Source organism: Gigantopelta aegis, chromosome 10, assembly GCF_016097555.1.
Source record: "Gigantopelta aegis isolate Gae_Host chromosome 10, Gae_host_genome, whole genome shotgun sequence".
Taxonomy (NCBI): domain Eukaryota; kingdom Metazoa; phylum Mollusca; class Gastropoda; order Neomphalida; family Peltospiridae; genus Gigantopelta; species Gigantopelta aegis.
The window spans coordinates 12,943,788-12,971,313 of record NC_054708.1 but is presented as its reverse complement, the minus strand read 5'-3'; the positions used below and the strand labels follow the sequence as shown (position 1 = coordinate 12,971,313).

Here is a 27,526-nt window from a genome sequence, read left to right as displayed (position 1 = left end):
ATATGTATATACATATATATATGTATATATAGATATATATATACATATACATATACACATACATATACACATACACATACACATACACATACACATACACACATACACATACACATACACATACACATACACATATACATATATATATTTATTTATTTATAAATAAATTCTGTATGCAATTTAGAAAACAATCGACTCAGAAAACAATCCCTAGATAAGTAAATTCCATAGTATGTAAAAAGGAGTTTCTTGTGGGAAGGATAATAGTACAGATATTACGACGACCTTATACTAATATGGAAAGGTTTTTTTTCTGTTCTTTATCGTCTTTCGTTTTAATTTCTACTTTTTAAATTTTCAATGGTTTGTTACTAGAAGGACACAAACGATGATCCTTTGTAATACGATACTGATTGTTCAAGGCAGCTGGGTCAGGCACACACGCCCCCCCCCCCCCCCCAAAAAAAATAAAAAAATAAGAAAATAATAGTAATAATAATAATAGTAATAATATTATTATATTTATGATATTATATATATATGAACCCCATCTTTGGATAAAAATGTAAAGTGTTTGTCCTACTCCACATAAAGATAAGAATCTGGCATGTGTCCCCACCCCTCCCACTACAGTGTGCCCCTCCACTAGAGTATGTGCCCGCCCCAACCCCGTTCCTACAGACCTGCGCTGTGAACCAGGAAGCCAAGAAAGATGACACTAGTTCGATTTCTAATAGATAACCGATATGTCTGTCCCTGTTCACGGGTCTGGAATCTGTATGTGTCTGCGAACTGCGGTGTGCTGGCGAATAAAGTCTATAATTATACCAGTTGTCTTTCTCGCAAGTGGCTAAAGAGTTCGACAGCCTCACTCATAGCGCGAAAAGCCCGAGGATTACCTCAATAGACAGGATAATGAACACGGTACAGAATGATTAGGGAAGTATCTTGAACGTATTAATACTGGACCCCATTCCGTCTTAAAGCGACATACAAGAGTTTAAAACTGAAATCATGATTCATATATTTCTATTATTTATCTATTTAGAATACATCGTCCGCTTTGTGTTTCGTGCCCTGTAGTTCCAATAAGAATGTGTTAACTTGCGATAACCGTCAAAGATGTTTAATGTGCACATTTAGAGGAAGCTGTTATAGCGCACGCCTGTCATGGGCGCAATATTTGACTACTGTTAGTTCTTCCGACCAAGACAGGAAAGGGTTGGGGGCGGGAGGAGGCGCGATAGTGAGCGAGGGAATTCTTTGGTGATACGGAATTTGTAATGGTTTCCCTCAGAAATTATAGCTAAAATTAATAGTTTTGCGTATACAATTTCTTAAGGAGATTGTGCGCCTTATTTGGAGTGGTTCGGCCTAAAGGAAATAATCGGGCTAATGTGAAGATATGTCCAAAATAGGTGGAACCCGATGGGTGGAATCATGTTGGTTGTTTGTTAGCTCTTAGAAAGGCTTGTTATGTTTGGCATCATCGGTCAGTTCGCGGCTGGCTTTGCTACTGTCTCTTTAGATGTACTACACAACATGGTAGAAGACCTGTTTGTCGTTCCGATGCAATTAACCGTTAACACTAATATACAACTGTAATACACGAGTTGTTTTAACATAACAGACGTGTTTGTATTTTATCTTATAAGATGGAGGGTATAAAATTTAGCTGTTGGCAGTGAGAAAGTATCCCAGTATACTAATTTAACACTTCCATTAGGGCCGGCGGAATTTAACAGATCCATCAGAATCTGGTGATTTGAAGTGGATGAACGCAGACAGTCCTTTTAATTCTGGGTATAGTAACGGTTAATTGCCTTGAAACAACAAACAGGTCTTATATACATGTAATTACACAATTACTTTAACTCCACCCTGAATAATAATAAATATATACTGTATATACTCAGTTGTCAAGCATCAGATGCATTCATATTATAACATTTCTGTTCGTGGCAGGATAGGGATATATTCGTGGATCTTTGAGAATGATGGGCGTCAGGACTTCGATATTTGTCATAAATGTATAGAGTACAAAATTCCATATATAAACTAGCCCTTTTTAAAAAGTTCACTCGAAATTTTAATATATATATATATATATATATATATATATATATATATATATATATATATACCTGTGATATACCTTTTCACAGCTCTTTACACTGTGTGTTTAACTTAATTTTAGATTTTGTTTTTAATATTGGTGTTGATCATCAATTCATTTATATTTATATATATATATATATATATATATATATATATATATATATATATATATATACCTGTCATATACCTTTTCACAGCTCTTTACACTGTGTGTTTAACTTAATTTTAGATTTTGTTTTTAATATTGGTGTTGATCATCAATTCATTTATATATATATATATATATATATATATATATATATATATATATATATATATATATATATATGTGTGTGTATGTGTATGTGTATGTGTATGTGTATGTGTATATATATGTGTATATATATATGTGTGTGTGTGTGTGTGTGTATGTGTGTGTGTGTGTGTGTGTGTGTTTAGCTGGGGTGTCATTAAGCATTCATTCTTTCTTTATTCATTCATTCTTTCATTAATTTAAAAAAAAAAGATAAATCTGTTTTAAATGTATTGTAAAACATTAGGGAGATGCACACGCTACCTTCCCACGTTTCTGGCACGATAGTACACCAAAATATCTGGGATAATATATAAAGCAAGCATAAGTATCGTGCCATGAATTTGTATTGTTTTTTCTCGTTCCATCTGGTTGAAGGCCGTGGTATGTGCTTTCCTGTCTGTGGTAAAGTGCATATAAAAGATCCCTTGTTGCATTAAGAAAATGTAGCGGGTTTCCTCTATTGACTACGAATCAGAATTACCAAATGTTTGACATCCAATAGCCGATGATTAATATATCAATGTGTTCTAGTGATGTCGTTAAACAAAACAAACTTTACTTTGTATTAGTTTATTTGTGGATTTTTTCTAACCAATGTAAAATGTATTACAAGAGTAAAATGTGTATTGTACTGTATAGGTTTTAGTATATATATAAGAATCCGTGGTTACGAGAAATATTAAGACATGATGATTGCAGAACCTCGCTACATTCGCCATTCTAACCTTCGCAGAATAAAGCCAATATCTTAACACAATAACCAGTTATTCTTTCTATATCTAATGGATACCCGCCTACACATTAATACTCTTATCTTTCTCAGACGAATCTAGGAAAATGTCGAATCGTTGGAACTTCCAGTTTGTAATTTTATAATTATTTAAAAAGCAATGTATCTTCTAGGTTTAATCTGTTTTTCAGAAATAACGGTCTGTAGCTAACAGATAGTTGCTTTGTTTGCTTATAATTGGTTTCTGCCCATAACGCGATTCAAGTTTGCAAAAAATTGATTTCTGTGGCCTTCACTGGGTTTTCGTTGATTACTCATTTCCATGTATAAAAGAATCCAAATGTTTGAGACTAGCTTCCTCGTGAACCGTGAAAAACCGCTTTGTAAAACCTAAATTGAATCTAACTGGCTAATAATTGCATCAGTTTTAGAAAGAAACTAGTTTTAGTTGGTGGCTATTTATGCCGTAACATTGATATGATTTAAGAAAATTAACGAATTAATATATTTTTATAGTTCCTGTATAGTACATATACAAATCGTTTAAAAGGCAGTTTATGTCCTGCTGACATTGTTATTCAGGTCTGAACTTTGTTCCTATTGTGTATCATTAATCGTGATGTGTACTAGTATACAACATTTTATAAGTGTTGTTATGCTACGTGACGTCACGTTGCGTTACGTCACGTCATGTTATCTTGCCTTCATGTAAAATACTCGAAGTTCATTAGCCTTGGAAAAAAACTTATACCCCGCGTGGGCGGAGTCAAATATCTTATACCCCACCTGTAACATCGGATTGTTGTTATTGTATTAATGCACCATGCAAAAATTCGTCTGTTACCAACGTAAATAAAACATGGCTGTCAAACGATTTGCCAACCACTTGGAAAATGAAATTGATGAAAAGCAAGCATTTTAATGTGGCGAAGCATTGTAATAATACAGCTTATTTTGAATTTGAACGACGTCAGTATTCCAATGACGTCACTTTACATCTCCTTACAATAACACTAAAATGGGTACCTTTTTTTTGTTTTGTTTTTTTAACATTATTAATGCACCTGGATGTGTTTGAAAAAAAAAATTGTAATTAAATATGTCGGCAAGATAAATTCGTTGTAGAAGCATCACTAAGGCGAGGGGTACAAGAACATACAGAGGGTATACAAATTCATCAACCCCTCGTGATGCTTCTACAACATATATGTCACGTTGCATTGCATTCCAGTGTTATAACCATAATATTGAAAACAGTAGAAAATGTATAAAACAATATTATGTAACTAATCCTAGCGTTTATAAAATGAAAGGTTCGCTGTCTTTATATAATGCACCATTATTAAAAACAATAGCTACATTTCTTTTAAAATTATCTATTCTTGTGAGCTGACGTTTATCCGCACATTTTAGCTATTTTGATTGTGTATCTGTTCTGAGTTAACTACATACATTTCCATGTTGACGATGGCTGTTCGTGTCATGTATATTAATTATGCATTTGTACTGTCCTTTAATATATTTTTAAAATCTTGAAGTGATTTGGTTGGGGTTGGGTTGGGTCGGATTGGGTTGGATTTATGGTTATGGTTATGTTAGCGTTACGTTGTGGTCCTTTACGTTTTCTTTTAATGTTTTTGTTTGCTGTGTGGTTTGCTGTAGTGGTAATAGCTATCCACTTGATATATACTTCAAGAAAGGGTATTAAATGGACATTCCTAAGTTTGCTGCAATTTTTAAGATGTTATCGACTAACAGAGACTTTTTAACGATTGTAATTACATATCAAATATATTTTTCTGCATAAAATATTAGTGGCTGTAAATTAAACGTGTTTCTGGTCGTTCTAATATTTGTACTAGGTTAAATTTCATTTTATTTCCTAAAATATTTTTTTGTTTCGTACGTACGAAATTGTTTGAAGACAAAACCCAGTGTGGGCTTCTTACAAATATTAAGACGACCAGAAACACATTGAATATACAGACACTGGTATTCTAAACAAGAAATTATATTTAATATGTAAATATGTAAGTTTAATCGTAGAAATATTTTATTAGTCGGAAACATCTTACAATGCAGCAAACTCAGAAATATCCCTTTAATGATTGTTTGCACTTTTCTGAAGCCAATGTTTGTTTGTTATTATGACAACGTTTCGTTTTAAATTAATTTTATATCCACCTTATTTCGACCAGGCCCATGTGCAAACATTAAACAGAAGAAATGATCTTATTCAGTTGTAATTCCAGAGGACATCCCCTTTAAGGCTTTAGTTTACTAGTATGTAAAATGCTGGGGAAATCTAAATGTGACAGAGCAGGATGTATTGAGGCATACACATTGGCGTAGCCAGAGCAGGATCGGGAATGGGGCCACACGTCCTCCAATCAAACGTCTGTGTTTCGCACCACTCTTTATATTTGGTTGTCTTTCCATAACACGACTCAAAGACAGTTTCGGTACCCCCCCCCCCCCCCCCCCCAAAAAAAAAACACAACCCCACCACCACCTCCCACTCACCCACCCACACACTAACACACACCACCACCACCACCACCACCACCACCAGCAGCAGCAATATAAAATCCTCGCTACGCCAATCGACCTACATGGAACCACCTCCGAATAATATCTGACAAATAGTGAATGTTTTTGTCGAATTGAACAGGATGTAACTCACTGGTAGAGAGTTTGCCCGAGATGTGACTTGTCGCAGGATCGAGTCACGTTAGTGGACCTGCTGAGGTATTCTTCGTTCCAGTCAGAGTTCCTTGCCAGTTGATCAGATACTGTGTTATTTGTAATCCAGTTTGCTGGAAAGGGCAGCTGACCGAAAGGGTAGCCTTTGTATTGTCACAGATTGGCAGAAAAAAACACGTCCACGTGGCATTAATCATTTCGTATCTGTTTCGTGAAAGGTTACCTTTTTAATAATAGTCACGAATCAGCTTGGCAGTAAATAACCGCTGACAAAAACAAACACAGTATTATGTTCAGACAGCATTAACCCTTTCCTCGGTATGTTTCCTTAAAGGTTAACTTTATAATAATAGCCAAAAAGCATTAATGCAGGATAATAAATATTGTTTACAACATTGAAATAGCCTTTATTGGAAGGGCTGAAAGGGTTAAACAAACATTTCCGTCCTTCCACAGTCATTGATATTTGAGTTCGGGAGCACGTGTGAGGAAAAAACAAAAGGCTCTTATTTTCGTTTTGTCAAACTCTCCTTGGATTCACAAAGATTCATTTGAAGCCTTTTCATATTAATTTGTATATCAATCTGAACGATAAAACCGTTATTGACAACCAAGACCGTATCTCTGCACAATGCAAAGTCGAATAGGCTTTTGGCAAAATAGTGGTTGATTCCATGAATCTCTGTCTAGTGCCTTGTCTACAGGAGGACAGTCACTACTGAGGAGATCCTTTACTGGACAATGCATCCTTTTGATCATCACTAAGAGGACTGCCATTCCAAGAATAGTTCTTAAATCAAAACTACCACAGGACAGAGCTCATTGGAATGAATACAGCTGTGACGGCTGTGATGACATGCACTCATGAATCACTGTCAAAACCGTGATGATACCAGGTGTTCGCGAAAGATTAGCCTATCCTGCCCCACCGGTGGCACCAGTCATGAGTACTGCCACCACAGCTGTCAAGTCTGTCACTTCATCTAAAATTATGAAAACAAACATGTGCAAGAGTTTCACCAAAAAGATGAAAAGGCATGCACATGTTGGATATAGAAATATAGGAGAGCACCAGTCTTCAAAGAACAAAATAGTTTCCCCGTCGTTAACAGTTATGAAGGTTGTACCACAACCTACGATACTCTGCTAGACTAGCCATGATTGGCACCGCTCATCTGAAAATTACCTCAACAGAAGATATACTGACATGTAGTCATATCTGATGGTCAATTTTCACTATCCATTATTGTCAGGCATACAGCGTAAATACGAATAACACAGGATAATCAGAATATCGGTGTCGTTAGCAGCAGTAATGATCTGAAGTAGTGAGATGGACTCTTCGAGAAGTCGTCTTGTAACGGTTTCAGTAGGCTCGCACGACTGTTAGTTTCTATGGACCGATTTCTTTGTTGCGGTTCAAAGTGGGTTCAAACTCAGTTTGCCTAAAATGTTCATTTCTCATAAGTGAATCGGAGATCACAATTGTCTTAAAACAAGTTCACGTATATGGTTGCAGGACTATTTGGTTCAATGGACAGATTTCTTTGATGCCGGTTTGATCATGATTCAAAGTGAGTTCAAACTCAGTTTGCCTGCAATGTCCATTTCTCGTAGCAACTCGTAAGTGAATCATAGATCAAAATCGTCTTATACCAAGTTCACGTATAATATGGTCGCAGGACTAGTCGGGTTTTTTGGGGTTTTTTGTGTTTGGTGGGGGGGGGGGGGGGGGGGGGTTGTTGTTGTTGGGGGTTTTTTTTTTTTGGGGGGGGGGTTTGCTTGTTTTTTTTAGGTGGGGGCTGATTTCTCGTTGCCAATTTAACGATGATTCGCGATTGCAGCTTGTAATTGAATTCTGTATCAAAATCGTCTTAAACTAAGGTCAAGTTTTAACTCCTTCATCCATGACAGTATGGCCGACTCAGATATTGCCCGATCGTGACATTATTAAAAATAATCGCCATATTCTTGCATTCAGCTTGTTGTTATAACACAGTTTCCTCAGTGATAGATATCTGAATATCAGTTGGGATATGTGTAACACATTTATTGTATAAGGCGCAAATTGCATCAGTCCGCAATCCTTATGTTTATACGTAATGCGTGTAGCTATCGCGTACGGAGAGGCATAAATGGAATCTATTCGACCCATTTGCAGAGAAAGTCATTATTACGGATTACGTATACTAGTATAAACTAACTGGTGTTGAGACTAAATCCGGGACCGCCGTGCCTAAACCTTCGGGATATGGGCACTTAAATAGCGTTCCCTTCCTTTCCTACCAAACACAAAAACGTCGAGTAACGGGGGTAATTTTCCAGCTTACAGTCCGCTGATTGGCTGAAAACAACATCATCCGTTTTGCTGATTGGCTGATAACTCATGATGTCATACCACGGGTCACGGTTATCTGTCGCCCGGGATAATATACACAGCAATAATAAAAGCAAATTCGTCTGATACGTATGTATAATGAAGACGTCCATTCCTTGGATCTCTGTCCCGGGCTGTGTACGTCTTGTGCTATCTAAATGGAAACACAGGACTGGGGAATTCAAAGTGACAAGAAGACAACGCGAAGTAATTGCGGTTGGAATCTGATGGCGCTTACTTGACAAGTCTGATTTTATTTAGTAATGGGATCACTGGCAAGCAAATCTAAATGCTTCGCAGTGTGTTAGGACGGTTCTAGAAATGGTTGGTGGGGAAGGGGTGGCATGCGGGAATGGCATGCTGTTAGTCCTGGCATCATAGGAAAGAAGTCCAGATGTATCGAGAAATGTTAATGTGAGGATGGTAGGGCGTGGTGTGTGGAGATAGGGTGGAGTTTGACAGTGCAGTCTAGACTCTTGAAAACATGTTAGAATGGTTTTAAAATGTTCATTTGCCATCATGTGTTATCCTACCACAGAATAAAATTACGTAATTTCGTTTTGTACTGATTCGAAATATTTGTCCAGAGCCAATAAATATTAAATAAATAGTTCAGTCCTTCACCCTACCCATTCTTCAGGCACTGTCTATATAATGCTAACTCAGACTGCCAACTGTCACAACGGAGTTGGCGAACTCGCTGATCTCTCGACTTCTACGACTGTCCAAATGCTAGTCTCGGCTCCTACGACCGATTAGTTGTTAATCTGAGCGCAGCCGTCGAAAGTTGGGAGTGGGGGAATTTACAACGCATCTGTCGAGTTGATATTCTGAACCTGATTCGTTAAAACGTGTCTGGGTGGCAACCGGTTACGGGGTGCGAACCCAGTACCCACAAGCCTTCATTGAGATGGCTTAATCGTTCTTTGGCTAATTTTTGTTTTCTGTTTATAGCTAATGCTGTATCAAAATCTGTTGTATATTCTATTACGTCTAAGAGAAATCTCTCATGTAAACGCTTTATACTGCTAATAGGTTATGAGGCGGATGTTATTTTCTTGTCGTAGATTTGACCGTGTGTCAAACTTACATAATGCGGAACCTGTAATAACTGTCAAAGGTAATTCAACCTCAGAATAACTTTAGCAACATTTCTGAAAGAATACTCACAGTTCCGTGCTTGAAATATGACGTCACTTTGTTTATGGAAACTGTTAAAAGGGTTTAGGCGCCTCTAAATATGTGGAAACCGACAGCATTTTTATGCAGGAATACGAGGTCCAGGTATCTTTAATTAGATGTTTTGCTGAAGGCCTTGACATTTATGTTTATATTCGTCAGCAGAAAAGCCATTATCTATGTGATCCAAAGTTGGCCATATGATAGCTGAAAGCTAAAACAAGTTTGGCGTTCCTTGTGATGATCATTGCAGCTTTATGCATTCAATGTTTACTCTCTAATGAAGCTAATTTCCGTTGGTGTATGGCTTATTCGTGAATAATTGAAGACAGATCTGCATGAACTACAATCTGTCTTATCCTAACTAAATAAACTGTATATTTATTTGTCAGATAGAAACCAGGGGCCTAATTAACTAAACTCTCGCAACTTTGCGATCTTACAATGCAATGCTAAAAGACTTGAAAAGAGGATGCTTTGTTGTCTAGCAGAGCCTAAGAGACCTTTGTGAATTAGGCCCCAGATACGATGTCTGTGATTTAAAAAAATAATTATGAAAGAAATTACGGGGTTTTTTTTTCGGGGGGGGTGGGTTGGGTTTTTTTTTTTTTATCTGGGGTTTTTGTTGGAGTGTTGGGATTTTTTTTCGGGGTGGTGGTGGTGGTGGGCGGGGGGGGGGGTGGAATGGTCTTTTACCCTTTTTTCACCATATCGAAATGTTTTCTTTGTTTGGGGCAAAAAATGCCTTTCCTTGACGGAACTGTTGAATATTATATTCTTGGTCATAACTGTAAAAAAAACACCTAATCTCAGCAGAACAATTAAAACGAAGGTTGGTTTTATTTATTAGCACAGAGAGTTTTCATACCGGCCTCGGTGGCGTCGTGGTTAGGCCATCGGTTTACAGGCTGGTAGGTACTGGGTTCGGATCCCAGTCGAGGCATGGGATTTTTAATCCAGTTACCGACTCCAAACCCTGAGTGAGTGCTCCGCAAGGCTCAATGGGTAGGTGTAAAACCACTTGCACCTACCAGTGATCCATAACTGGTTCAACAAAGGCCATGGTTTGTGCTATCCTGCCTGTGGGAAGCGCATATAAAAGATCCCTTGCTGCCTGTCGTAAAAGAGTAGCTTATGTGGCGACAGCGGGTTTCCTCTAAAACAAAAACAGTGTCAGAATGACCATATGTTTGACGTCCAATAGCCGATGATAAGCTTAAAAAATCACTGTGCTCTAATGGCGTCGTTAAATAAAAAAACTTTTGAGAGTTTTCATATACAATTCCCCAAGCGCTGGACAACATATACAGAGCATTTGACATATCAGTAATGCCCAGTGCTATTGATGGATGGAGTTTGCTTGAAGGTTACCCCCCCCCCCCCCCCCCAACGAGTAAATACTAATTTATAACAACTCGAGGGCAATGATCGACAGGTTGCGTGGAAAGATCAGATTGACATTTTTACATCAAACCTGACCAAGTTTCATGTTTATCTGCTGCCCGCGGTGACAAAATGACACTAATAACTTGTGTTCCACAGAGGAAAACAGGACCTTTTTACAATATAACTGAATATTAAAAATATTTACTTTTATACTACTCAGTTTTTACTTGGGATATAAGAAATATATGTCATGTGATCAATCAGTATATGCTGTTTGGATGTCCCATACACCACTATAGTAATACATGACTACAGTCAGATATGTCATTCATCGAACACAATACATTCAGTTGCTTTACTTGACATATCCACACACACACACCCCACCCCTCCAAATATCCCTAGCGAAGGCTGAGCAGAGTATTTTGATAAGCACTAATTCAAGGTTATGTTCGGTTCTATCGTGTCTTGGTTATTGTGGTCCTGTTTTCTAATGTTTATTTCTGCTTTTTTATCATCGCAAATATATCGTAGATTGGGGGTTCTGCTTTATTTCTTGTCTGAGGAAGATTGCAGAACAGAGGTTAATTGGTTAGTGTTAGAGAGAGAGAGGGAGTTAATTGGTTAGTGTTAAAGAGAGTTAATCGGGTAGTGTTGGAGTTAATTGGTTAGTGTTGGATATAGTTAATTGGTTAGTGTTAAAGAGAGTTAATCGGGTAGTGTTGGAGTTAATTGGTTGTGTTGGAGTTAATTGGTTGTGTTGGAGTTAATTGGTTAGTGTTGAATATAGTTAATTGGTTAGTGTTGGATATAGTTAATTGGTTAGTGTTAAATAGAGTTAATCGGGTAGTGTTGGAGTTAATTGGTTAGTGTTGGATATAGTTAATTGGTTAGTGTTAGAGGAACAGGTCCTACTACCACAGATTGGTATGAGCATGAGACAATGTTGGCGTGCTTCCATCAGACAACTGGTCACGCACGCCTGTCGTGGGCACAACCGCGTCTGACTTCGCCAGAATTCTGTCCAAGACGGGATCAACGATTGTTAGCACAGGCTCCTTGTATACCGTTAACTCCAGTCTGTGTTGCCAGTGCTTCCCCGCTGATGGTTGAGCCTAGTGCATTAATCTGGATTGGGGTCAGGTATTTTGTGGACATTAAACGTGTGGTTTTAGAAAGCGATTTCCTCATGCGTCAAAACATTTCTCGAGCAAGACAAGTTGTACACCAACTGCGATAGACATTAAGTACGATTGATATTATATCAGACGATCGTTAAACGAGCGTAAGTTCTCTTTTCTTTTTTTTTTCACTTCGAGTTCTTCTGAGTGTACAGGCCTCGGTGGCGTCGTGGCAGGCCATCAGTCTTTTGGGATTTTTAATCCAGATACCAGCTCCAAACCCTGAGTGAGTTCTCCGCAAGGCTCAATGGGTAGGTGTAAACCACTTGCACCGACCAGTGATCCATAACTGGTTCAACAAAGGCCATGGTTTGTGCTATCCTGCCTGTGGGAAGCGCAAATAAAAGATCCCTTGCTGCCTGTCGTAAAAAGAGTAGCCTATGTGGCGACAGCGGGTTTCCTCTAAAAACAGTGTCAAAATGACCATATGTTTGACGTCCAATAGCCGATGATAAGATAAAAAATCAATGTGCTCTAGTGGCGTCGTTAAATAAAACAAACTTTACTTTTTTTCTGAGTGCGTGTAATAATAGGGCTGCGTTCAGTACATAGGTCTACTCGCGAGCACTCACTAACGATTTGCCTGGTTCTGATCTTGTCTGATTCATTTATCGTTGAGTGCAATAACTAGTCTTGAGCATTGAATCAACTGAACGCGGAAAATCTGTTTTTCAGTTCGTGGTGGATCAGGGAGGGAGGGAAGGAAGGAGGGAGAGAAAGAAAGACAGAGAGAGGGAGGGGGAGATTGAGAGGGAAGGAGGGGAAGGGAGAGGAGAGGAGAGGGAGGGCGGGAGAGAGAGGGGGAGAAAAGGAGAGAGTTACTAGGTCACTCCTGTCACACGGGCTACTCCGTATGCATGGTCTTCTAAACCGGACGACATGACATTGCGTCACGATGCAGTAGGGGCGGGACGTAGCCCAGTGGTAAAGCGTTCGCTTGATGCGCAGTCGGTCTGGGATCGATCCCCATCGGTGGGCCCATTGGGCTATTTCTCGTTCCAGCCAGTGCAGCCTATATCAAAGGCCGTGGTATGTACTACCCTGTCTGTAGGATGGTGCATATAACAGATCCCTTGCTGCTTATAGAAAAGAGTAGCCCATGAAGTGGCGACAGCAGGTTTTCTCTCTCAATATCTGTGTGGTCCTTAACCATATGTCTGACGCCATATAACCGTAAATAAAATGTACTGAGTGCGTCGTTAAATAAAACATTTCTTTCTTTCGATGCACAGTTTTAATACCGTACTCACCGTGTTATAGTATGTACTTCTGAATCTCTGTAGAAGTGTCGAGAACTATACAGCCCATTACGAGACGGTTTATCTGGGTTAATTTTCAGAAGCCGGACAACTAAGGTGAAAATTGTTTCATTAACTTGCATAGGACTTCGGCGATCTTATCAACTAATTTAACCTTAGAAATGTTAACATCGGCAAATACACATTATGAACAATCTGTCCTGCTGACGCCTTGAATATCGGTGATATGCTCTACATCCACAACCAATTTTTACAGCTCCATGATAGGAATTTCTTTGTATTAACGGTATTTTATCATGTAGCAACATGTTATAGCATTTTTATAAACACATTTTGGGGTGGGGTTTTTTGTGCTTAAAATAGGTTTTAAAGTTTTGTTTAGGATCTCGTTTATATTATTTCTGAGTGTACATTTACCATCAAATTTGTCCAGCACTCCAAAGGCAGAGGCAGATGTAAGGGGGGGGGGGGGGGGAGAGAGACTCATCCCCCAAATAGCCTCTTTGTTTTTTGGGGGCTGGGGTAATTTTCATTGGATTTCCTTTATCACGATTTGGCCCATGCACCTTTAAGTCGGTTTTTCCTTTAGACCTCCACACCCCACCCCTCCACCAAACACAATTCGTGGATCTGATCCTGACAGTCATCTGCAGTTGGAGACGATAGGGCTATTTTTCGCTCCAGCCAGTGCACGGCGACTGGTATATCAAAGGCCATGGTGTGTGCTATCCTGTTTATGGGATGGTACATATAAAAGATCCTTTGCTGCTAATCAAAAATAGTAGCCCATTAAGTGGCAACGGCGGGTTTCCTCTCTCAATATATGTGTGGTCCTTAACCATATGTCCGACGCCATATAACCGTAAATAAAATGTGTTGAGAGCGTCGTTAAATAAAAACGTTTCTTTCCTTTTTGGAGACGATACTGGGATGTGAACACAGCAGCTTCCAGATTTAACCTCGATTACTTTAGCCTCTGGATCGTCGATGAATAAATGGATGGATGATGGACGGAAGGATGGCTCGACTGGAATGGTCGTGGTATTAATCCATGGAATTTGTTATTGATAGGAAAAATGGATAGATAGATGGATAAATAAATCTCCATAGAGATCGTCGAGTTGATTATAACCAATGTCCACGGGTTCCAAAAAAAAGACCTGGCGCTCAAGACGTCGACGTTGTTGTAATTGGATTTCTTTTGTATCTGATCAATGACGCTACATCTCTTCCAGCAGCGGTGATATCAAAGGACTGCTGTGTCAATGCGCGTGTCGTACAGCGTAGTTAACTCACCCCATCAGTTTTCATCACAGATACCACAACGATGGGTCTTTTTTTATGGGAACACACGTGATGGGTCGTACTACCATCTGAACAGATCAGGCCCTTCTAAAGGCCACTGTACTATGGGACAACCGAGGGAGACAACCAACAGCAGCCATCAGTAGGCTAGGTTCCAATAACGAGCTAGTCTCGATATACTAAAATCAAAAAATTATACGTAGCTCCCTTTATCTTTCGGCGGACCGTTCAAAAAAGCGCCCAAATTCCTTCATTGAAACTTCGCAACCTTTCTTTTTGGCTTAATCCTACGGGAGTTTTCACAATTACCATAGCAGAACAAACTCGCCCCCGATAACCGGTCGGGCTGCTGGTGCTCTCTTGCACTTGTCAGTACGGGCGGTCCCCTTTCCCAGCCACCCCAACCCGTTTGTGTCCTGGACGTACTATACCTACCTCGGCAGTATAGTGGATAAGCCATCGGGCCACCAGTTAAGCCTATGGGATATTTTGCTGAAATTATAACAATGGAATTCATACAGGTGGGATATTTGGGAAGTTGGAAACCGTGGTGTACTGAAAACCCCCAGTATACTGGCCTCGGTGGTGTAGTTGTTAATGTAGTAGTGTTGATATAAAGTGCTCCTACTGGCAGTAGCTAGTGGGAATTTCCCTATTAGCTCAGTTGGTAGAGCACTGGACTCTCGTACTGAGAGTCTGTGGTTCGAATCCCTTCAGTGAAGGTTGATATTTTTCTGTTACATTTGGAGCCGACGTAGGGACTGGGTGTATTCTTAACACAAGAATACAATTATAACCCAGTCGGGACCCGTAACAGTTCAACTGCCCGTGGCCCACAGCTCCGGGATGTAGCTTCACTTGAGGGGGGAATATGTAGTAGTGTTGATATAAAGTGCTCCTACTGGCAGTAGCTAGTGGGAATTTCCCTATTAGCTCAGTTGGTAGAGCACTGGACTCTCGTACTGAGAGTCTGTGGTTCGAATCCCTTCAGTGAAGGTTGATATTTTTCTGTTACATTAAGACATTGGACTAAAGGCTGATAGGTACTGAGTTCGCTTCCCAGTACCAACTCCCACCCAGAGCGAATTTAATTAATAACTTCTTGAATGATTTCTTTTACTACATGTAGTCTGGTGACATTTTGCTATGTTTTCTGGAGAATCATCTCTCCAGTTTCTACAAAAGCCGAAATACCAAGCGACCGAAACCGAAATGAGTTCTTTCTCGTTATGGCGCGCTCTTCGTGCAAACCTGACGTCTTTGGTGGGACTTTAATTGGTGTTCGCTGCGAAACCATACAATTTTCCGAGGGTCGATATCTGAAGCCTTTCAGGTCACTAAATCTGAACCAGACCTGTTGTGGTATGCGTTTGGAAATTATCACGTAGGTTAGTGTCGCGAGCGTTCGTCTTCAAATTACGGCTTGTCGTATAGAAAATCTGCACCGATTGGACAAATACGGTAGCACAGCAACACATTAGATGCTTCCGGGTCAGAGTTTGAGGTGCACCGGTAGTTCAGAGTGCTGTAGGCAGTGAATGCCAGATACAGTTCTGAATGGTGGATTTTTTGTTATTATTTGATTGTAGAAGAGGAATCGTTGGCTGTTAAGTGTCAAAGGTTATGATGATTTCAATGCATGGTATGGTCCGGGTCAGAGTTTGAGGTGCACCGGTATTTCAGAGTTCTGTAGGCAGTGAATGCCAGATACAGTTCTGAATGGTGGATTTTTTTTATTATTTGATTGTAGAAGAGGAATTGTTGGCTGTTAAGTGTCAAAGGTTATGATGATTTCAATGCATGGTATGGTCCGGGTCAGAGTTTGAGGTGCACCGGTATTTCAGAGTTCTGTAGGCAGTGAATGCCAGATACAGTTCTGAATGGTGGATTTTTTTTATTATTTGATTGTAGAAGAGGAATTGTTGGCTGTTAAGTGTCAAAGGTTATGATGATTTCAATGCATGGTATGGTCCGGGTCAGAGTTTGAGGTGCACCGGTAGTTCAGAGTTCTGTAGGCAGTGAATGCCAGATACAGTTCTGAATGGTGGATTTTTTAAATTATTTGATTGTAGAAGAGGAATCGTTGGCTGTTAAGTGTCAAAGGTTATGATGATTTCAATGCATGGTATGGTCCGGGTCAGAGTTTGGGGTGCACCGGTAGTTCAGAGTTCTGTAGGCAGTGAATGCCAGATACAGTTCTGAATGGTGGATTTTTTTTATTATTTGATTGTAGAAGAGGAATCGTTGGCTGTTAAGTGTCAAAGGTTATGATGATTTCAATGCACGGTATGGTCCGGGTCAGAGTTTGAGGTGCACCGGTAGTTCAGAGTTCTGTAGGCAGTGAATGCCAGATACAGTTCTGAATGGTGGATTTTTTTTTATTATTTGATTGGAGAAGAGGAATCGTTGGCTGTTAAGTGTCAAAGGTTATGATGATTTCAATGCATGGTATGGTCTGACGTAAAAATAAGAATACCAAGTATATGGGAATAGTAACTCTTTCATGTTTTTGTGGGGAGGGGGTGTGTGGGTTTTTTTTACTACTAATAAGACTCCATACTAACTATGACCTTTGATGACAGGGATGGAGACAGAGAGAGAGAGAGAGAGAGAGAGAGAGAGAGAGAGAGAGAGAGAGAGAGAGAGAGAGAGAGAGAGAGAGAGAGAGAGAGAGAGAGAGAGAGAGAGAGAGACAGACAGAGAGAGAGAGAGAGAGAGACACACAGACAGACACAGTCAGAGAGAGAGAGAGAGGGGGGGGGGAGAAGAGGGATATTTACTTGATTTCAACAAGGGTTTTTTATAGAGAATAATACATGAGTGGCCGTTAGATGCCATTTATCACAACGAGTTGTTTTAATATGTATCTAACGAGCGAAAGCGAGTTTGATACACTTTTAAACAACGAGTTGTGTGATAAATGGGAAAATGTAGCGGGTTTTCTCTTATGACTACGAGTCAGAATTACCAAATGTTTGACATCCAGTAGCCGAAGATTAATTAATAGTGGTGTCGTTAAACAAAACAAACTGTAACTGTCTCTTGGAAAGGCTGTGTTCCACGTGTAGAAATTCTAGGTTTATTTAAATAGCCATGTAACTATGACATGAATGTGTTTATTTAATGTCACACGCGGTGTGCTTCAATCAAATTAAATGTCAAAAGTATTGAAAACGTTAGCAGGAAGATAATGTGTTTCAATATCTGAAGAAACAACTTGTTCTTAAACTATAAAATAAGCCTCCAACGAGTTCAGTCATTTGAAAATACCATTCCGTTACACTGCTGTAGCTATGCTATATTGGAGGGGTGAGTGCGGGGTAGTGAAGTATAGCCCAGTGTGCTGTTTGTTACGTTACTATACACGGGGTAAAATATTTGTTAACATTATTATGTAGAGGTTGTTCCATTCGTTAGTCTGTGTCACACGTCAGCTGTAAAGCCGTAGATTCAGGAGCAGATCTAGATTAGCTATCGCTGACAAGTGAGTATAGGTGTATGTGAGAGAATGTAGTGGGAGTCTTGTGGAGTTTAAAAAATCATAAGCTTTCATAATAATAATGATATGATTGCAAACTTCACAAGATGAGATATAAATCACATCTAACAAAAAAACATGAAATTTTCTATTTATTATAAAACATTTGGCAATTTACCTTTATTTTTAAAATGCCAACAGCAAAATAGTTCCGGCTTTCTTACAGTGAAGAGAACACTTTCTACAGTGACGATAACACATGTTAGAGTGAAATAGTGAAATGTTCACCGAGTGATAACACTTTTATTTCACTGATATTTTAAGATATTTCACTGCCGCTGGCATTTTAAAAATAAAGGTAAATTGCCAAAAGTTATATAATAAATAGAAAATAGCAAGCGCGACTCGTGAGATATGATTGCAAACTTCACTCGATGAGATATAAATCATATTTTACAACAACAACAAAATGGAATATCCTCTGTTTATTCTGTTTTATTCTTCAGAATATTGTTCATTATTACGATTCATCACAGTATAAATATATCTCCGTATTATTTGAATTAATACATTGTTATTAAAGTTCATTTTATTTAGCATTTTGATTGTTGCTCTTTCTGTACACCATTGTTTCCAACTCTCCTAATGTCTCGGTTGTATGCATCCCCTAAGTCCATTGTTATAATTCCTGCTAAAAACTTCCCCAAGGCTTAACTGGTGGTCTCTTTCCTCTAATGACATGTCAGGTTTCTTATCACAATTGATTGGATTATTAACGGCAGTGGATGTGAGTGTTTAAAGTGGAAGTATGGATAAGCATTTGAGAAAAGTATGTATTAATTAACCAACTCTCGTAATTTTGTAAAATGCGAGTGTTCTCAGTGATGTATATTGTATATTATATTTGAGATAAGTACGTATTACCTAACCAACTCTCGTAATTTTGTTACATTCTAGTGTTCTCGGTGATGTATATTGTATTTGAGAAAAGTATGTATTAGCGAACCAACTCTCGTAATTTTGTAAAATGCTTGTGTTCTCGGAGACGTTGTATATGGTATCCCCTGGATGTTTAATGGAAATATTAAATAAACAAAAGTGTGTTTAGGAATACTGTCTGCGAGTGATTTAACATTCTACAGAAACTAATTTTCAGTTCGTTACAAATCTGGCGCTGACGTACAAGAAAGTAAGTGCACTGAAGTTACAGATTTGAAATGTTTGTTATCTATTGTCTAAATGAGAGCAACATGTAAACTGTTTTGATGGGTATAATATGCTGAAGTAATAGTTGTATTAAACCTAGACTATCTTACATTCATCGCGAACACAGATATACATGTGCACACATGATATGAAATGTGACATACCAAAGATAAAATAATGTTCGGGTTTTGTTTGTTTGTGAGGGGGAGGTATTGAGCTAAGTCGGTTGAGTGCTAGTTTGCGGTGCTTGCGTCGCAGGAACGAACCACCTCGGTGGATCCATTGCATTTTTTCTCGTTCCAACCAACCAGTGCACCACAACTGGTCAAAAGCTGTGGTATGTGTTTTCCTGTCTGTGAGAAAGTGCATATAAAAGATCCCTTGCGGCATGAGAAACAAAATGCTTCCTCTGACTACGTGTCAGAATTACTAAATATTTGACATCCAATAGCCGATGATTAATTAATCAATGTGCTCTAGTGGTGTCGTTAAACAAAACAAACTTTTAAACAAACGTTGTGTTTGTTTGTTTGTTTGGATGTTTGTTGTTGTTTTGTTTGTTGGGGGATTTTTGGTTTTATTTTTGGGGTGTTGGGGGGCGACGGGTCGTTCTTCTGTTTTTTCTTCTTCTCCGACTCTCCTGATATGACCAAGCGTCACAATTATCAACAGATATCCAAGAGCCATTACTTTAAATTGTATGTTTGGGAGTCGTTAAACAACATTCCTTTTCATACCGCCTCGTCATTTACTAAAACATGTCGCTCTAGGAATGTATACGCTCGCATTGTGCTGCTGCTACGGCTACTACTAACGCCGCTGTTCCTACACGCAACTGCTGCTACCACAGACCTTGACGTGAAAAAAATGAGGGGAGTGATTAATTGCTCCTCCTTGAACTAGTCTCAGGGGAGGGGGAGTGGGAGAGGGAGTGGGAGTAATAGCTTCGCTTAAACGTCAAGGTCTGCTACTACCATTATTTGTGTGTATCTGGGGTTGTGTGAGAATTATTTAGACATTTGATGTGTAAATAAATTTCGAGTTTATTTCTTGCAGACTTTCTCCCTGTCCAACATGAACAAGAGCGGGCGGGCTGCTCTGGCTCGGAGTAAAAGCATCGACCACCAGATCGACGAGGAACGTGAGAGAAGACAGAGGGAGGTCCAGTTGTTAATTTTAGGTATGTCACACACGCCAGTCAGAGAACATGGTCCAGTCTTCACAATTACCAACTATTTGACATCCAATAGCCGATGATTAATAAGTCAGTATGCTCTAATGGTGTCGTTAAACAAAAACAAAACACACAAAAAAACCTAACTGTTCCAGTCTCCAACTTATAAACAGGGCCATAACCCGGGTGGGAAAGGGGTAACGCCCCCCCCCTCCCCTTCCCCGCCCTTCAAAAAAATAAAGCGAAAATGTTAGATGTTTTTTGTTTTAGTTATCCAGCTGGAGAAGTCCGTATTTTACTGTGCTATAATATATTTTTACTGCCCCATTCTACCCCATCCCACCCTACCCCAATTGTTTTACACTAGGTACAACCATGATAAAGTAGTGATCAATTTACAAAGCTTTTTTTTCCTAATACACGCGTGTAACTACATACATTTACAATGGCAATCTTACACTTCGTAAATTCAGCCCTTGGTATTTTAGGTGTCTTGTCCAGTTATGTTATTTATGATTTCTCTGATCACGTTGTTCTGTGGTCTAATCCATTTTAGTTTCAATATTTATTTACTTTTGTGCTTAGGTGTAATTAAGGTTCAAGCATGCTGCACCCTGGTATGCCCAGAACAGTGGATTAATGGTTAGTGGGTAGTGGTTAGTGATATAAAAGTCGATGCGGTGGTCTACCTAGCGAGCCGTAGAGCCGCTAAAACTGATTATTAGTGAGAGGCGGCACTGGGGTGCGAACCCAGTAAGGTCTGCCTACCAACTTTAAGTCCAATGGCTTAACCACTAACCCGTCAAGGCTGGTATTTGTTGGGGTGAAGACTTTAGTTACTTTGTAGTTTGGATATCTCCAGACTGATTTTCGTTTTTCACTCTAAAACATTAAGGATGGAAGGAAGGAAATGTTTTATTGTACGAAGCACTCAACACATTTTATTTACGGTTATATGGCGTCAGACATATGGTTAAAGACCACACAGATAATGAGAGAGGAAACCCGCTGTCGCCACTTCATGGGCTATTTTTTCGATTAGCAGCAAGAGATATTTTATATGCATCATCCCACAGACAGGATAGTACATACCACGGTCTTTGTTTCACCAGTCGTGAAGCACTGACTGGAACGAGAAATAGCCCAATGGGTCCACCGACAGGGATCGATCGCTTTACCACTGGGCTACGTCCCGCCCCCTAAAACACTAAGAGCTGAATTTACGAATCCTATTTTTTTTTAAACGTGAATGTTTAAGTATAATAAAAGAGCTAGACGCGATTAAGACGAAAACAGGTTTTGTAAATTCGGCCCTTTAGGTTTTATATTTTAGTCGTGGTGGGGAGTAAATGGCTGCTGATTATTCTGTGGACGGTTGATTTTAAAACAACTACCCCCGACCCCCTACCAGTTTAACAGGCCTTGTAAAATTTTATAACAACTAGTTTTCATTTTGGGAGAATTTATTGATGTATAACGGTCACACATTTAACAATTAATCGTTTTGCCTCATGTATCACGAGGTTGATTGTAACAGCATAATAATGACGTCATAAACGCTTCCAGGTAACGTCAGTTAGCAACTCAACCCTTGTTTAGGAACTGTCTTGCAAGATTTATTGGAATACTAATGCCCGATTTCTGTTTGGATTACTGTTTCCATACATGTTATAAAAGGTAAGCACTAACTTGATACATATATGTTTCAAAAAAACAAAACAGGGATATTTTAATATAACATTTACAGTCCAGTGGATATTTCATGTTGGGATTACAAACTTTACCCAAAGATGTGCATCACGATTATAGAAAACAGTCTTTATACTCCTTAGAAAATAATTTATTATTAATAACTACATTAATTTTTATATCAAAGACCATGGTGTGTGCTGTCTTGTCTATGGAAAAGTGCACATAAAATCTATCTTCATAATCTTGCTGCTAATAAAAAAAAAATATAGCAGGATTTCTCTCTAAGACTGAAAAACTACCAAATGTGTGACATCCAATAGCCGATGATTAATCAATCAATGTGCTCTAGTGGTATAGTTAAACAAAAAAAGTTTAACATCCATTCTTTTTTCGCGTTTTAGTATTTATTTCAATTCCAACAATACAAATTTGAAAACTGTTATCTGAAGAAAATGGCAAAATTATGTTTTGCTAAAAAAAAAAAAAAAAAAAAAAAAAAAAAAAAAAAAAATCTAGACACTATTATTACAGTTTTTCATCCTTGTGGTTAACAACCCAATCCAATATTCGCTGATTGTCATCCTCGTGGTTAACAACCCTATCCAATATGCGCTGATTGTCTTCCTCGTGGTTAACAACCCTATCCAATATGCGCTGATTGTCATCCTCGTGGTTAACAACCCTATCCAATATGCGCTGATTGTCATCCTCGTGGTTAACAACCCTATCCAATATGCGCTGATTGTCTTCCTCGTGGTTAACAACCCTATCCAATATGCGCTGATTGTCATCCTCGTGGTTAACAACCCTATCCAATATGCGCTGATTGTCATCCTCGTGGTTAACAACCCTATCCAATATACGCTGATTGTGGTACTTTACACATGTCAACGGCACCCATTCATTATTGTCACTTCCCATTGCATTCAATTCATTTTTCTACCAACCCTATCATTATCACGCACTGTTTGCGTTTCAGGGTCAAGAGTTACCGCTAATTTATATGTTGTTCTCACGATTTTATGTTCCTAGTTAGCCGCTTGATTAATTACACTGTCAATCAACTTTTAAAAAATAAAAGGTTTAAAGGCAATGCTTCCTTCAATCGACATTTAATAAATTGAAACAAATCACTTCAGGTTATCTTTTTCTCTCTTTTTTTTTTTAACTTCATAAATTCATAGCTGTGTAAAAAGAAAAGAAAAAAATATTGTATTCACATGCAGACATTATAAAAAGAAAAAGAAATTTAAAACTGATACAAGTTTGTTTGTTATTGGGTGAATGGATCTTGTGGACGAGGTGGTAGGGGGTAGGGCAATTGAAGAAAAAAGATGGGTTTTTCCGTTTCTGTCGCACTCAGTTTTATGGCAAAACACTGTAATTACGGTATGATAACAGAGATCGAAGTTGCAACTACGAAGCAATAAATGCGACTAGACTATATATAGATCTGATGCCATAATGTTGTAGTCGTTAAAAGCTATCACTATATAGCTTCTTGCAATTCATTTTCTGTCTATATAAATCACAATTTCTCTATCTATCTCTGTCTGTCTGTCTGTGTGTGTGTGTGTGTGTGTGTGTGTGTGTCTCTCTCTCTCTCTCTCTCTCGATGTCTGTCTCTCTCCCTCTCTCTCTCCCTCTCTCTCTCTCTCTCTCTCTCTCTCTCTATATATATATATATATATATATATATATATATATATCCCCTCTCTCTCTCTCTCTCTCTCTCTCTCTCTCTCTCTCTCTCTCTCTCTCTCTCTCTCTCGATGTCTCACTGTTTCTTTCTCTATACTCTTTTCTCTATCTGTGTTTGTCTTTCTCTACCCTCTTTTTTCTTTTGCTCCTCTGTGTGTGCGTGCGTGCGTGTGGGTGTGTGTAATAGCTTAAATAACTGGTCATGATCCGCTTATTTTTGCATTTTCATTAGTTAAAATGTGACCTCCTAAATTAAATACTAGTTATTAATTATTTCAGTCCTTTAACTTCGAGGCCCGTATGCGTAGCAATCTTCAATAATAGTTTTATAAAATGGCGAAGGTTGAAGATAATCATAGTATTGAAATGGAAATTGCACAAGACATTTTTGACTCATTCATTCATTCCTTGCAGGCAAACTGTTATAAGTGTCATCCTTTTAGTACATAAATACACCAAATGAAATCGGCGGAGTGTCACGTTCAGCTATAGGTTTTAAAACTGGTAGGTGATGGGTTCGCATCCCAGAGTGAGCTCAGACGGTTCATTGTAAAAAAAAAAAAAGTCTCTGTTCACTACAGCGACCTCTTTCATTGACTGAAAGTTTATTACATACAGCTTGTATATAGAAAATGATTGAGACAATGAGAAAAAGTTATACAACTTACAATGCCTTCTCGTCATGAACGACTACCCTTCTCGTCATTAACGACTACCCTTCTCATCATTAACGACCACCCTTCTCGTCATTAACGACCACCCTTCTCGTCGTTAACGACAACCCTTCTCGTCATTAACGGTTACCCTTCTCGTCATTAACGACTACCTTTCTCGTCATTAACGACCACCCTTCTCGTCATATCCCTTCTCGTCATTAACGACCACCCTTCTCGTCATTAACGACCACCCTTCTCATCATTAACGAGTACTCTTCTCGTCATTAACGACCACCCTTCTCGTCATTAACGACTACTCTTCTCGTCATTAACGACGACCCTGCTCGTCATTATCGACCACCCTTCTCGTCATTAACGACCACTCTTCTCGTCATTAACGACTACCCTTCTCGTCATTAACGACCACCCTTCTCGTCATTAACGACCACCCTTCTCGTCAGTAACGACTACCTTTCTCGTTACCCTTCTCGTCGTTAACGGCTACCCTTCTCATCGTTAACGGCTACCCTTCTCGTCGTTAACGGCTACCCTTCTCGTCGTTAACGACTACCCTTTGATCAGTGGTGTGTTCAGAGGGCAAACGCCTGCGAACAGTTTGACTGGCACCATGACATTCATTTAACGTTTGGCGTAAAAACCAGTCTAGCTCGACCCCTGAAAATGCCTCAGATATGGTAGCTGAGGTACGTGTCCAGGACGAAGTGCTTAAACCTTAATTTGATATACTAGTAACTGAAATGAAATGAACTAAGAACCAGGCCCCAGGGAATATTTTGAGGGGGGGGGGGGGGGGGGGGTACAATTTATAGTGGAGGGGGAAAAGTCTGTAGTGGGGGTGGGCATAAGCCAGATTAAAAAAATATATATTTATATGTACAACAAAAATTTCATTACAGTGTGGGGGGCGGCAAAGGCCCTGTAAGCCAACCTCCCCCCCCCCCCCCCCCCACACACACACCACATCCCCAGTTCCTACGGGCTTTGAGAACAAGTCTCGAATGTTGAGAACAACTTTGGGCAACGGGCAACGGGCAACTCTATTAACGTGCCCCTATCCACAGAGGTTCAGGCACGCCCACTTCGGATTTAGCCTCTGACATCGCCAGTGACCAACTCCGGAGCAGGTGGGGAGAACAACTTCTCTACTGACGAGATTGCAGCGGATTTAAATACACGTAGTGGATGTTCTTGGCAACGTTTAAATATTGAACAAAGAAACTCCATTCATATGATTTCAGAACTGCTACAAATGATCCTTTCTAGGACGCGGGGATTACGTTTCCACTGACAGCTAATCAAACGGTTTACATGCGTGTGCTCTCCGATCCCAACTCTCGTGATCTCCCACGAGACCGAGCTCTAACGCGTGATATAACGCTCCTGTCCCTCACGTAATCCTGACGGAACAATTTCTAAAGTGTAGAATGCGATCATTTAATTTCTTAGTTAGCATAATGTGACAAGAAGACCTAGGAAATCAAGACTAATGGTACTCGGCAGTACCGAAACTGGGTCAAAGCGGTTTCGTTGGCTCCGGAACAGCTTCAGATATTGCGAAATATCGACGATAGAAGCCAGTTCAATTACTGAACATAATCACCACCAGCCTATCAATTTAAAATGCCTTACTAACCTAGAAAATGAAGAGTAAAAGTTAAATTTTAAAAAATGTGGGCTTGTTAGTCTCTACAAACACAGACATTTGTCTTGATTACAATACATATCTATCACATAATATGCAAGGCCTTTTTATAATTTTCGATCGTTTTAATCACTTCTCCTTATTTGATTGACACTGCCGACAACATTATTTGTACTTAACCGATGCCACACTTCGCAAGGATATGTTTGCGCTCAGGGCTGTTTAACAACACCACTAGAGCACTGATTCATTAATTATTGGCTATTGGATGTCAAACATTTGGTAATTTCGACATGTAGTCTCAGAGGAAACCCGCAACCAGGGATTCTTTTATATCCACCATCCCACAGACATGGTAGTATATACCTGTAATATACCAGTCGTGGTGCACTGGATGAGACAAGAAATAGCCCGATGTGCCCACCGACGGGGATTGATCCCTGACCGGCTGCCTATCATCTGAGCGCTTTACCACTGGGCTACAATACATGAACCAGTTGCACTTACCTATACCTTTTCTTAACAATGTCTTTGCAGTGATACACCATTACATCACTTTCTTGTAAAATTATCGTCATTGTTAAATATGTATGCAATTAGAGATTTTTGATAGTTTGTCTACACAAGTAACGGTTTCACTACAAATTATCGTCATTGTTAAATATGTATGCAATTAGAGATTTTTGACACTTTGTCTACACAAGTAACGGTTTCACTACAAATTATCGTCATTGTTAAATATGTATGCAATTAGAGATTTTTGACACTTTGTCTACACAAGTAACGGTTTCACTACAAATTAATTGGGGCGGGACGTAGCCCAGTGGTACAGCGCTCGCTTGATCCGCGATCGGTTTGGGATCGATCCCCGTCGTTGGGCCCATTTGGCTATTTCTCTTTCCAGCCAGTGCACCACAACTGGTACATCAAATGCCGTGGTATGTGCTACCCTTGTCTGTGGGATGGTGCATATAAAAGATCCCTTGCTACTAATGGAAAAATTTAGCGGATTTCCTCTCTAAGATTATATGTCAAAACTACCAAATGTTTGGCATCCAATAGCTAATGATTAATATACCGTTGTGTTCTAGTGGTGTCGTTAAACAAAACAAACAAACTTTAACTTTACACACCTAATAGGGTTATCTGTATCAGGTGCCACAGTGCAGTCACATTTCACTGCTCCCTAAAAGTAGATTACAGACTTGACGGTGGCAAATGCCGATGGGCCGATGGGTCGTCTGGTCGATTCTCATCAGTCTACTCGCTGTGTCATTTCCCGTCCAACCTATTGCTCCACGACTGCTATATAAAATGCCTTTGTATGCACCAGCCTGTCTGCTGCAACAGAAACAGAGTTAGATGCATTTAGACAGCAAGTAAACATTCGGCTTTGTTTGTTTGTTTTGTTTGTTTGTTGGTT

At 39.3% G+C, this 27,526-nt stretch overlaps 1 protein-coding gene across 3 annotated transcripts in view; it reads left to right on the top strand.

Annotated features, from left to right (window-relative positions):
- LOC121384434 (guanine nucleotide-binding protein G(o) subunit alpha-like) overlaps positions 1-27,526 on the top strand; it is a 137,678-nt gene that overhangs the window by 86,546 nt on the left and 23,606 nt on the right. For all 3 annotated transcript variants that reach the window (XM_041514831.1, XM_041514828.1, XM_041514827.1), the window contains exon 2: positions 20,274-20,397. In XM_041514831.1, coding sequence (XP_041370765.1) covers positions 20,292-20,397 — 106 coding nt within the window. In that variant the 5' untranslated portion in view covers positions 20,274-20,291. The remainder of the gene's footprint in view (positions 1-20,273; positions 20,398-27,526) is intronic.